This window comes from Podarcis bocagei (assembly GCF_964188305.1).
Source record: "Podarcis bocagei genome assembly, chromosome: 14".
Taxonomy (NCBI): Eukaryota; Metazoa; Chordata; class Lepidosauria; order Squamata; family Lacertidae; genus Podarcis; species Podarcis bocagei.
The window spans coordinates 14,991,740-15,004,569 of NC_138139.1; the positions used below are offsets into that span (position 1 = coordinate 14,991,740).

At 41.2% G+C, this 12,830-nt stretch overlaps 1 protein-coding gene across 3 annotated transcripts in view; it reads right to left on the reverse strand.

The window, feature by feature from the left end:
* Positions 1-12,830, reverse strand: part of USP8 (ubiquitin specific peptidase 8) — a 32,914-nt gene that overhangs the window by 13,293 nt on the left and 6,791 nt on the right. For all 3 annotated transcript variants that reach the window (XM_081169992.1, XM_081169991.1, XM_081169993.1), the window contains exons 3-10: positions 12,502-12,646; positions 11,960-12,045; positions 8,662-8,812; positions 7,740-7,791; positions 5,964-6,108; positions 4,490-4,652; positions 3,533-3,677; positions 1,279-1,511 (exon numbers count right to left, since the gene is read on the reverse strand). In XM_081169992.1, the coding sequence (XP_081026118.1) occupies positions 1,279-1,511; positions 3,533-3,677; positions 4,490-4,652; positions 5,964-6,108; positions 7,740-7,791; positions 8,662-8,812; positions 11,960-12,045; positions 12,502-12,646 (1,120 nt within the window). The remainder of the gene's footprint in view (positions 1-1,278; positions 1,512-3,532; positions 3,678-4,489; positions 4,653-5,963; positions 6,109-7,739; positions 7,792-8,661; positions 8,813-11,959; positions 12,046-12,501; positions 12,647-12,830) is intronic.

Consider the following 12,830-nt stretch of genomic DNA (forward strand, 5'->3'; position numbering starts at 1 on the left):
TTCCCTCAAAAGATCACTTAGTGCCAACATTCTCTACTACTCACTTTTATGGTTTTACAAAGGTATTTCAGTCTGGGCAAAAGTATTTATTTATTCATATCCTGCCTTTTCTCCTGAAGTAACCCAGGGCAACAAACACGTCAATGATAATGTACGATTTATTAAAACAGTTAAAAACTTCTTTAAAAACTCACACAATCAACTACTTTCATAACTAAGAATTTCAGGGTTGCCAAAAACAGATCTTTCAGCCACAAAATGCATTGATAAACAGGAATGTTTCTAGACCCTTCCTAAAAGTTAGTAATAAGGGAGAATATGCTACAACCCTAATGCAAACCTGCACACAATGGAGGGGGGGAGGAATTATGCTTGTATAGCCTAGCCAGTTTTATTTGAACATGGGTTTTCTCCTCATCCTGGGAGATTAAATCCTCAGTTGCCCAGAATCAGGTCTTGCTGTAGTAAGAGAAGTGAGAAAGCCACACAGCTCCCATCCTCTTCCCAGGGAGAACCTACAGGGGTGGTTAGGTGAGAAATACCTGAACACATATTTGTAGTTGCGGACCATTTGCATTTCTAAGATGAACAATTCTCCTCCCCTAAATGTTATTCATTAAATTTATTAAATACTTCCCATATAACTCCCCAAAGCAATTTAACAGTAGGAAAAATCCCCACACATAAATACAATTTCAATCCAGCACTGATAAAATCTGAGACAAAAATCTCCACTCAAACAACTTGTCTTCAACTGTCACTGGTGTGATTTTTATGCTCATATGGCTCTGCTGCTTATTATTACTGCTTTTCTGAGTATTTGTTTTACTGTTTTAATGGTCTTGTTATCTGCCTTGGAAGCGATAATGCTGAAAAGAGGATTGGAAATTTCCAAACAGAAGCCAATTTTGAATGCTTCCAAAGTCTTTTGTAGTGCGACTCAAGTAGGTTTGCTCTCCCAGTTAAAGAGAATCACCCAGCAGGTTACACAGGCCTAAGGTTTATGATTTTTGTCCATGCAGAACAAGGTCTTTTCTTCCCCAACCAGTTACCAGGGTCTTTCCTTCATATTTCTTAGCAAGGCAGCTGGAAACATTTACAGGATAGCTATTTCACCTTGCAATTATTGTATTACAGTGCAGGCCTTTCCTCTCTCTTAGTATTTCAGAAAAAGCAGGCTCATCCTATCTGTAGCAATTCTATAAAATAAGGCAAAAAGGTGGCCCTGTTATGTCACAGTCCAAGTAGTAAGTTTTTTTCTTGCTAAGAATCACTCACCTGAGGAATAATCTTTACTGCAGACACTGGTTGGACTATGGCAGGTAGGTTTTCAGACTTAGGAGGAGTAGCAGTTGATCCACAAGGAGCTGGTGGTTGAAACGTGTCCACTCTCTCCTCTTGATCATTTGCAATATTAGGTCTTTCGGTAACTTCCACCACAGAAGGTTTTACATGGACAACAGGTATTGGGGATGGAGCTGGTTCTTCCAAAGATGGGTAAGTAAAATCCACTGAAACATGCAAAGAAGGTTATGATTTTGTTTTAAGAAACTTTTGTAAGAGAGTTAGGAGAAATAGCGTACGTTTAAATGAACTGTTACCCAAATGTGTCTCCTCCTCTGCCACAGTCAATGTCAGTGTTGGAGGAACACCTCTTGGTTCTGCCCTTTTGAGAGATGCTGTTTTTACAGGGATATACACTTGGTTTTTAGCACCCCTGTTATACAGATCATTCCAAGTGGGCCCGAACCTCAGTGTTTAAAATCTCTGATAAAGGACAAGGATCCGGAGATCACGCTAAAGGTGGCCAAATTTTGCGCAGCTGCCATAAAACTTAGGGAACAAGTTGTGCTATTATAAAGACTAAGGCCTTAGAAGCAAATAATAGATAATATTGTAGAGATTGACTTAACCCATATTCTAACTGCTGCCATAATTGTATGGTTTATCGTTATACTGATTGTTAATTTAGATTTAATTTTACTGTTTCTGATTTGTTTAGTATGGTATGTGAGTCTGGTCTGGGACCGTAATAAATTCAATTCAAATTCAAGATTGGGTACTTAAAAGGGAAGGGGGAAGGCTTTTGCAAGTCTCCTCCCTCATCCCATCTTAAGTCCATGATCTCAAGCAAAGACAGTGCTGGAAAAGCCCCCTCACTGCCTTTTTTGAAAAACCCCACCTCAAACAACAGAGAAGGGAGAAAATGAGCCACGTTTTACAAGCAAAGCATACCCTCTAACATTCCCCTGATGAAAATTGGGAGGCAAGAACACAGCACCAAAAAAGTACATCTTTTGGGGCTGCACTCTCTCCCAAGTCAACTGACTTGTGCAAGAGCATGGCACCACTGCAAGTGCTGGCGCGTCCCCGGAACATTCTGGGATCAAATCAGAAGCCATGGTTTCTGTAAGTCTGGGAATATCCCATTAAAATAGGGACGACTGGAGGGGATGGCAAAGGCAGAGTGCTGGAGAAGTTCTCCCCATTGTCTTTGCTTGCGAAACCCATGGGAGGCATTTTGGCAGGTGGATAGCCTCGCCCACCTGTCAATTACATGACGTCACAATGACACCACGTGACTGTCAGGTCAGCAGCCCCGCCCACCTGTCAAATTTGGCCTGCAAGGGCCTGACGAGGATCTGGCTCCTAAAGCCAAAAAGGTTCCCCACTCGTGGATTAGACAGACAAGTACGCAAGGCAGGACCTGTGCGGTGATGGCAATGAGATTGCTATAAACCCTCCAAAGGAGATCCACCAGGATTTTTTTAGTTTTTAGATATCTGTCCTGGGCCATTTTTATTCAGCTTGCTTTAAATCTATTGCTTCAGTCATAGCCTGCTGTTTTACATTTTGTTTTTTTGTAACTGTGCACCTCTATGCTTTATTGCTTTCACTGTTTTTTAATCTGGTCAACTGCTAAAGAGGATTAAAGATATGTCAGTGTAACAACCATTAGGATCTGCTATTTAAACTTAATGAAATACCAACTGACAACAGAGTGAAACCAGTTGCAGATTCATCATGTGTTCAATGTGTAATACCGTGGCCGTTTCGTCTTATTTCAATTTGGATTATGTCCTCCAAAAGCTCCAAGTAGGTAGGACATTTAGGCAGCAATTCACTCTCCTACAAGCAATCACCTGAAAGTGATCCATATGAACAATGACAAGCCAAGCCCCCAAGAAGCAGAGCTGTAGTCAGATTATTGATATCCAAATTATGCTAAGTATAATCTTTTCATCTCTGAAGCAGGTGGCAAGATCATAGGTCATGAAATATATTCCCACCCTGACTTTTAAAAGGCAGTTCACCCACAATAACAGTTCCGCGCAATAGTCTGAAGATTTTTTGGGATCTACAAATAAATAAGTAGGCTAGGAACGCAATCTGTGCAGCTCAATCTTACAGGAGCTTACTTGGAAGCAAGCCCCGCTGATTTCAGTAGGATGTACTCCTGAGTAAGTTGTGGACAGAACTGCAGTATTAGGAAAGCTTTTTCTTTAGATCAGAAAGTGTTTTTAATACATACGAGAGACAGAAACGGCTTCATTCCTGTCATGTTGGGGTGGAGTTACTTTGGCATTTGTTGTATACTGGGGATAGCAAAGGAGCCAATTCTCATAACCCCCTTCCAAGACCAAGGGCTCATTCTTCAGTACAGCTTTACTTTCCCACTGGAAGTGAAAGACAAAACATTTTACAATAAGCAACAGAACTTTCAAAGCGAAGCTCGTATTTCTCAAAATCAGGTCATGTGGCTAGATAATGCACTCTGTGAAATGGAAAGAGATGGATTGTCTTTTCCTTATTTTTACAACAAATATACATTTAACATATAAAAATGGCAGATAAAACTACATTGTTCTGACATTTGTTTATTATGGGGCAGTTTATTCTAAATATTTAGACATTTTAGTACACCACCTCAAAAACCTCAGTATCTCTTTAGAAATTGTATACGTGAAGCCATTTTTACCCATCTACATTTATTGCCATAACATTTTGCTTTCTATTTGAGGAAGGCTAAAGTCATGCCTGTCTGTATCTTTCACTTTAGAAAAAGAATATATTATACATTTATTGAAAGAATCATATATCCCACTCTTTCTTAGCAATATAAAACTATGAAATAAATACTAAATGTTTAACTGAGCCCCATCTCCAAAAGGCATGGAAGCTCCTTTGCCACAGTTAATTGCCTTAAAACTACAGGTTCACATTCTGGTTTGTGTTCAATTTTTAATCACTGTTTAGCTATTCAGAGATAACATTTAACTATTGTTAAGGGGAAAAAACCATCAGCAAATGCTATGTCTACATGGGAAAGTATCACTTATGGAAATTTATGCAGACTTAAGTTAAATAGTAAAAGATTGTGTCTGTTGACAGAGCTACCAAAACACAGCCCTCTAAGATACAGAATTACATTTACTGGGAATCTCATTTATCAAGGTAACTAGAAAAAAATAAACCCGAGCATGTTCACCTTGAAAAGGGCATCTTTGAGGCTCCGCAGAGGTGTTCCTAATTGCAAGTCTTTGGCTGAACTAAACCAGTCAAGCAGAACAACATAATCAACTTGTCCTCTTTCCTTCCATGGTTCTTTAGATGTATCTGGGAGTTTAGCCTCAATCCTGTTAGCGGTGACTCTAAAGTTTGAAGCAGTAACATAAAAGATAAGGGGGGGGAGAGGAAAGGGGGGAAAAAATAATTCACAAAGTGCAATCTGTCATTCAACTGAAGGAGGAGCTGTGGCAGCAATCAATTGCCGTCCAGGGGGACAATGGTGACTACACAGTAAAATGCAGAGTAGGCCCAGGTCGCCAAGCCTGACATCACTCCATTACATCTTAACAAGCAGGGCCGGCCATCCCATTAGGCAGAGTGAGGCAGCCATCTCAGGCACTAATTTGGGGTGTCATAAAGAGAAATTAAATGTTTATTTACTGATTTATTGCATTTCTATTCCCAGGGAGAGGCACTTGTGAGATTTTCTGTCTCAGATACAAAAATAAGTTGGCTATTTTATGTTACTATGTATATTGATTTTTATTTTATTTTTTGGCGGGGGGCATATTTGCTGTTATTGCCTCAGGCAGCAAAATGTCTTGGGATGGCCCTGGTAAAGCCTGGAGACTTCAATTCTGGAAGTGACACTTAGTGCCACCTGGTCTAGTAGGCTTCTCACATAAACCAAGTGTGCAACCAGAAACATGCACATTTCCATTTCACATTGATCTCTGGTGACCAGCTGTTGGATATTTGATTGAATGCAGGGTTCAGCTGAGCTGAGGCAGGCCCTTTCAAACGGACCAAAAAGCACAGTAGTGAAAACAAGAAGGGGAGACAGGGGAGCCCAAGCAGTGACTTGGCACATACTTTCCTCCCCATGGACTGCTTGATGCCAAACTCCCTTCCCTAACACCTACTTATCTTCACAAGCTTATTGCCAACAGTCACTGTCACCATGGCATTATTGCTCCAACCATGCTTAGTACCGTATATTACAGAGGGCTGTAACCAGCTAGGTCCTACTCAGAGTAGGCCCACTGAAATTAATAGACCTCAGTTAGTCATGCCCATTAATCTCAATGGGTCTACTCCAATCAGGAACAGTACTGGATACAACCATTCTCGATTATCTACTCCTAAGGTTCCAAGACCAAGCCTGAGTATTGCCTCACAACCATTTTATACAAGTGCTGTCAATATTGCTAAGCCCTTTTAAAGGTCCATTAAACTAGGGACCATCAGCATATCCCATGTCCTAAAGTTCCGTAGACCAACTAAGCACCTTTACAAAAAAGAAGTAGTCGTCAAGACTACTGTGTGTACTTTAGGCCTTTTATTGTAGCTGGACAAACAGGTGTTCCATATTTTCTCCATTCTACTCCTGATAAATGCTAAATGCTTAATCGGTACACAGGCCTAAGACTCTGCTAAGAAAGTTTATTCCATACCCAGGACTGATAGCTTCTTCTGCAACGCAGACAGAGTTTGCAATGCAGGACTCCTGGTAATCCTTCAAGCATCGAGCATCCATTATCATCAACTTAATGCTTTTGTCCATCATCATTTTAAACAATTCCTCTGCTGTGATTGTTCCTTGGGAGAGAGAAATTACTTTTTTTAAAAAAAAGCTGATAGATCAGAATACAAATGCTTGTTAAAGTTCTTTTAAAAAAATAACTGTATTAATGTTTTAAAGAGATGATTCTCACTGAAATATGCTTGTGAACAAGTATAATGCCAGTAGGGGCTGCCAGGGAAGCAATGCATGAGGAAGCTTGGCAATAACAACAACAACAACAATAATGATGATGATGTGGGTGCAACTTTAAAAGCATTGGTTTTGGGAGCATCTGTCATGCTGAGAATCTACTTGCAGGGGTTGGACTGGATGACCCTTGGGGTCCCTTCCAACTCTGCAATTCTTTGATTCTATGGATTGGTTTCCCCAATGCACCTGCACCAGGCCAAGTTCTCTGCTGCCTTGTCCCTCACTCTTAGCAAGTGGCAGCAATGAGCTGCATTGTGTTAGCCAGGAGAGCAACACAGCCCCACCATTGCTGCCCTGTCGTCTGCAATCACTTACTGCACTTAGTGAAGCCACTTATTTCATATCAAGGGAAAGCCAGACAAGAAGGAGCTGAGAAAAATCTACTCCCAGCAAGGCAGTCAAAAGAGGTGCAGGCAGAGCCTTTTTACATCCCTATTGTCACATGACGTGCCTATCCCTATGAGGGGGCGGGGCTTCACTCCTGGTTGTACTGGAGGCCTCCCACACACCTCCAGAGAACAGCTGTTGTTAAAATGGGTGAAGATGCCCATAAAGAAATTGCAGAATGTAGGTGCACAGATTTCTGAGTGGTATCTTACAACTTTCAAGCTCGTTGCTTAGGATTGCCTACAGCCATACCACCTTGGACATGCCCAATCCCGTCTGATCTCAGTGGTTGGTTAGGAACAACCATGCATTATAGCCCCATTTTCAAATCATAGTATCTTCTTATCGTTACCCTCCGGAACACAAAATGCGAACAGGGTGAATATAGCACATACAGATCTTATGTAAAGTATCCGTTGCAAATGCTTAGAAAATTACTTGAACCAAGTTAGGGTGGAGCCTTCAGGCAGACACTTCACCATGGGGAGCATTTATGAGATATATTTTGCTCTCACCTCTGGGTCAAATTCCATACAGTGGTGCCCCACAAGACGAATGCCTCGCAAGACGGAAAACCCGCTAGACGAAAGGGTTTTCCGTTTTTGAGCTGCTTCGCAAGACGATTTTCCCTATGGGCTTGCTTTGCAAGACGAAAACGTCTTGCAAGTGTTCCGATTTTTTCCGCTCCCCCCCTTTTTCTAAGCCGCTAAGCCGCTCATAGCCGCTAAGCCTTTAATAGCCGCTAAGCCTTTAATAGTGCTAATCCGCTAATAGGGTTGCTTCGCAAGACGAAAAAACCGCTAGACGAAGAGACTCGCGGAACAGATTAATTTCGTCTTGCGAGGCACCACTGTACTTAGTGATAGAAAGGAATTCCCTCCTAGGTCTATCTAGGCAGCCCCATATGAATGGTGAGGAGGTGAGGTGGAACAGCTGCCTTTCTTGTAGTCCCTATGAATTAACTTATTTGAGTCATTTAGACAAGAGTGATCTACAGATAAATTCCTGTTCTGTTTGTAGTCTCTACTATGGAGAGCAGAACTGAGGATAGTGGAGAGATGTCACTTACCGGTTTCAGGTTGATTCTTTATTTCTGTTGAACTCTTCTTCTCACCATTGATCTATATTTTCAGCAATTAAAAATGCATTAAAAGCAGCTGTTTTTATATTCTTAATTCACACATACACAACTTTCTGAAGTCAGTAAGGCTGCAGTCCTGTTCCCACTTACCTGAATGTAAGCCCTATTAAATTCAACAGGATTTACACCTGTGATTAAACCAGGCCTTTCTGAAGCAACCACTCTTGTCAAAATGGCAAAACAGAAGTGGCTGCATAGATTTATGCAGACCAATCATAACATAGTACAAGGTAGCCTTCTGCCAGAGTTGAAGTTAGTAAGAATCCCCCCCCCCCAAAAAAAAAATTCAGACTGGGGATTTTGCTTTCACCTAGCTCCCTTTTTTAGTTGCCTGGAGTCATCTGGTATCCAGGCATGTGTACACACTGCAAGAAATCCATTATCTGAATTAAGTGCCTTAACAGGGACAGGATTTGGTGATCATATGGCATTTTCCAGCCTTTAGCTTCAGTCTAAAGAAACTCAATATTAAAGGTCCATCTCAACTTCACAGCTCAAGGTAGACCAATGATATACATGCTTGCAATATGAACAAAGAGCCACACATCAGATTGCTCAGTTTAGCAGTTACAGGCTAGACCTTTTAGGGCCTGAGTAGGATTTAAAATAGACAACCTTCAGAATTATTCAACAGGATAAGCCTGTTGAATATATGAAATATTAAGCACAATGTATTTAATGAACAATACACTTAAACCCAAGTAACTGCTAAGTTTTGTTTTCAAACTTAAATAATCTAATTTTAGGTGCTGCCAGATATAAGCCAACTCCCCCCACCTCCAAAATCCTAGACTAGATTTTTTTAATGTTTACAACAGATAACATTTTAAGGATTAAGTGACCCAATTACCATTTGATTTTTTCCTTTGGGATCTGATGAATCTTCTGAAGAGGTTTTGGTTAAAACTTTTGCATCATCTTTCAATTCCTGCTTTTTCAACTGTTGCTCCTCTTGCCTTTCCTTTTCTTCCAGTTTCTTCCGCACTTCGGCTTCTTCATATCTAGTTTAAAAAAGAATTACAATTTACAATTTGCTTTTTTCATTGCAAGAGATTGTTTTGTTGGCACTTACTGTTAAGATGCCCGAGTCTCCGGTGGATGAAGAAAGCCAGTCATTGCTGGGTTAATGCCTCCAACAAGCCTAGGCAGGAAACTCATTACGTAACTTGCATGTGTTCTTCATCCTCTTTCCCAGGAGACATCAGTCACATTTTGACCAAGCCTTTGAAGATCCTGGTCAGTGACTGGCTCTCTTCATCCACCAAAGAAGGAAAAGTGAACCATTCTCCTGGAGGACTTGGGAGCCAGTCACTGCTGAGACCTACCAGAGCCTGCCTCTAGGTGGGGAAGACTGTAAGTGCTCACTAAACACATCAGCCAAAGCCTGATAATTCTTAAATCTTTACCATCTGATTGCCATTTGGTTTTCTGGACAATAGACCCTAAACATCATGCATCCTTTTACATGCTGCTTACTCTGATGGATGCAAGAATGGTTTGAAGCCATAATATTTTACTAGAAATGCAGAGCAAGTACTATTCTGAAGTTGACAAAAATGTAAGATCTCTATTGTTTTAAATATATTAAACAAACACAAAATCACCGTTTATAGGATGGTTTGTCAGAACAGCGTATGTATGTGAGCACTCCAAATGTGGTGAGTAAACAAATGTAACTAATATTCTCACTTGGCTACAGAACAAGAATAGCATAGTAAATTCTAAAAGAAGACTTCAGAAACTGATGTCTGAGTGATGAAAATTCTAATTTTTTTATTTAAAGGAAGTCAGATAAAAGATTTCATCTGGTTTCATCAAGGCAGAAGTCAACCACTCTTCCTCCTTCTTATAGATACTATTTAATCACCACCTGCACATTAATTAATTTCTAAATTCAGTTATTAACTGCTCTTGTATCACAGGAGAACAGAAAAAACAAAACATGCTACTACTAGAGCTTGACTTGGAGACTGTTGTAGAAGCGTCGAAGAAAGAATTTGGATTATTCCCAAAGTAGTTAATTCATGAATATCTTGGGAGCATTCCAAATACTTTATCGTACTGTTGCCCTTGAAAAACAAGGGCACATTGTTTCTTTGGAGGCGCGGGGGACGCCTGACTGATATCTGTGCACTGGATGGTAGTTATGCCACTACATTCGGGGGTCTGGAAAACAGGAAATATTATTAAAAAATTTCTTAAGGAAAAGCACCACACTATCAAAGGCCCAGATGAAATGCCATAGCTCTCCTACAAAATTGTGTGGGGAACATAAGAAGCTACATGTGTTTTCCTACACATATCAGGTCACATTTTCACCATATTTACAAAAATAAGGAAAAATGCACTATTACAAGGTTATAGCTGTGTTAAAGGATAATAGAATTATTGAGACAAAACGAAACAGAAGTAGCCAATAGTTTGGTATGAGCTGCAGCTTAGTGGTAGAACACATGCTTTGCATCTAGAAGGCCCCCGATTCAACCTATCGTTCAGCCCGGACACTGAGATCCAGCGCCGAGGGCCTTCTGGCGGTTCCCTCATTGCAAGAAGTAAGGTTACAGGGAACCAGACAGAGGGTCTTCTCGGTAGTGGCGCCCACCCTGTGGAACACCCTCCCTTCAGATGCGAAGGAAATAAGTAGCTATCCTATCTTTAAAAGACATCTGAAGGCAGCCCTGTTCAGAGAAGTTTTTAACATTTAACGCTGTATTGTTTTTAATACTTGATTGGAAGCCACCCAGAGTGGCTGGGGAAACTCAGCCAGATGGGCGGGGTATAAATAATAAATTATTATTATTATTATTATTATTATTATTATTATTATTATTACGCCATATCTACGTGAGAAAGATTTGATTGGAGAGCTGCTGCCAGTCAAGAATACTTAGCGAGATGGGTAATGGTTTGATTTTTGTGTAAAGGCAGCTTCTTATGCTTTTATGGCAAGCCTGCTAAAAGTTCTAAATAATATGAGCCTGGATACTTCTCATTAGCACATCATAGGTCTTCCTCATAGGTCTTCCTCTGTGTGCCCCCTATGTCTGAATTACAATGGTTGGCCACACAGATCAGGATGTTTTCAACTGCAGCAGCAACATTGTTAAGCCACTCCTCTAGGGATGCACATCTCCCTTCCTTCCTGTTATTTTTAAGGCAACTGGCCAAGACTGTCATGTTCCAGAGTGCTGGGTTGGATTTGTTTAATATTGGATATGGCTTTATATCAATTGCTGCTGCTCATGCTTTCATTATTATTGTGATGAACTGCTGCTGATTATTCTAACTTCCCCAATCTTCACCAATTGCTGGGGAGTGAGTGACAGAGAGAGTGTGTTTGGGAATAGGATCCTGAATGAGGTGGTCTAGGACAGTGTTTTTCAACCATTGTTCCGCGGCACACTAGTGTGCCGCGAGATGTTGCCTGGTGTGCCGCGAGATGTTGCCTGGAGGGAGGCGGGCGAGTCGGGCGGCGAGAGGCGGGGCGGCGGCGGCGAGGAGAGGCCGCCCAGCGCGGGGCTCTCGCCGTCTGCCTGCCTGGCTGCCTGCGAGCTCGGCGGGCAGCGCCTCCGTCCGCAGCGCCCGCCTCGCGGCTCTCATTCCCTGCCAAAGCTCACCCAGCCAAGCCGCGCTCTCCTTCCTGCCTCGCTTTGCTGCCTCCTCCCCCCCACCACCAAAGCTTGGAGGTTCCCCGGCAAGGGGGAGGGAAAAAAATTGAAACTTACACTTTCGTGCGTCCCTCCCGGCGTGACGCTGCGCGCTGACGTCACGGGGCTGTAATGGTGGTGTGCCTCGAGATTTTTTTCATCAAACAAGTGTGCCTTTGCCCAAAAAAGGTTGGGAAACACTGGTCTAGTACTCCAAGTTTCTGCTACATGTCTAAAAGCCAAGGGCTAACACTATAGATAGCCATGAATGCCGCACTGTCATTTATAAAGATCACAGGGGATTCAAGTTCCACTGCAATCGTTCTCTCGTTCACTTACAGAGGTACTCTATGCCGAAACATTTTTAGCCTCTTATTGAACTCTCAGTTAATTGAAAATGTTGCAGGAGGAATGCTTCTCTGTGCTTAATAAGGAAAAATACAGTAGAAGATAACAAAAAACCAAGCACACGTATTAACATTTAATGCTATTTAAGCATACCTGAGTTTAAGGCTTTCTGAAAGTCTTTCAGCTTCTTCAATAGCCTTTTTTATGTTTGTAGGTCCAAGCATTGAATGAAAGTAATCCTGAAATTACAAGAAGCATAGAACCATTTCAAGCAGTGTACCATTGCCCAATGTATACAGAAAAAATCCATTAGTCATGATCTTTCTGGCACTATGTCATAGATGAATAATTGACAGTTTCAAATGGAGATTGGAATGAGTGGCTGTTCTCCCTCTTGAGCTTCCAGTTCTGAACTTACAGGAAATGAGTAGTTGTCTCATTTCTGGCATTATTCTGAATATACAGATCTTACAGAGCGAAGGAGCAGAGACAACTGCACCTCCACTGTCCATCACAATAGTGGATTACTGCCATGCGCTTTGGTGCCTAGTGCCCAATGCAAATTTTCGCCTATGGTGTCCCTGATAGAAGTGTTTCACTTTCTCCAATCAGTGGTTTATTACCTTGAATTTTCAGATGCAATATTTAACTTTACATCAAAATATACATAAAACTACTCATAACTGGATACCTACTTGTTGCTGTTTGAAATCTGTCCTCTTCTTAATAAGATTATACACAGTCACATACTTCATGTAAAGTACATAGGCTTTCTCTTCATCTCTGTCCAACCGGCACTCCTCAGCTGCTTTGAAGATCTTGAGGGCACTCTGTACATAACTTGAAATGGAGGCAAAGAATTCAAAATCACAAAAGTTACTGGAATGTCATGAATGCAGACTACATAAAAGCAGAACTTCCACCTACAATGATAAGCTGCTTTAAAGAACAAATGTATGAACAAGCAATTTTCTTTCTCAAGAGACAAGTCAGTGTTATTTTATGATCTACCTTTAAATTATTT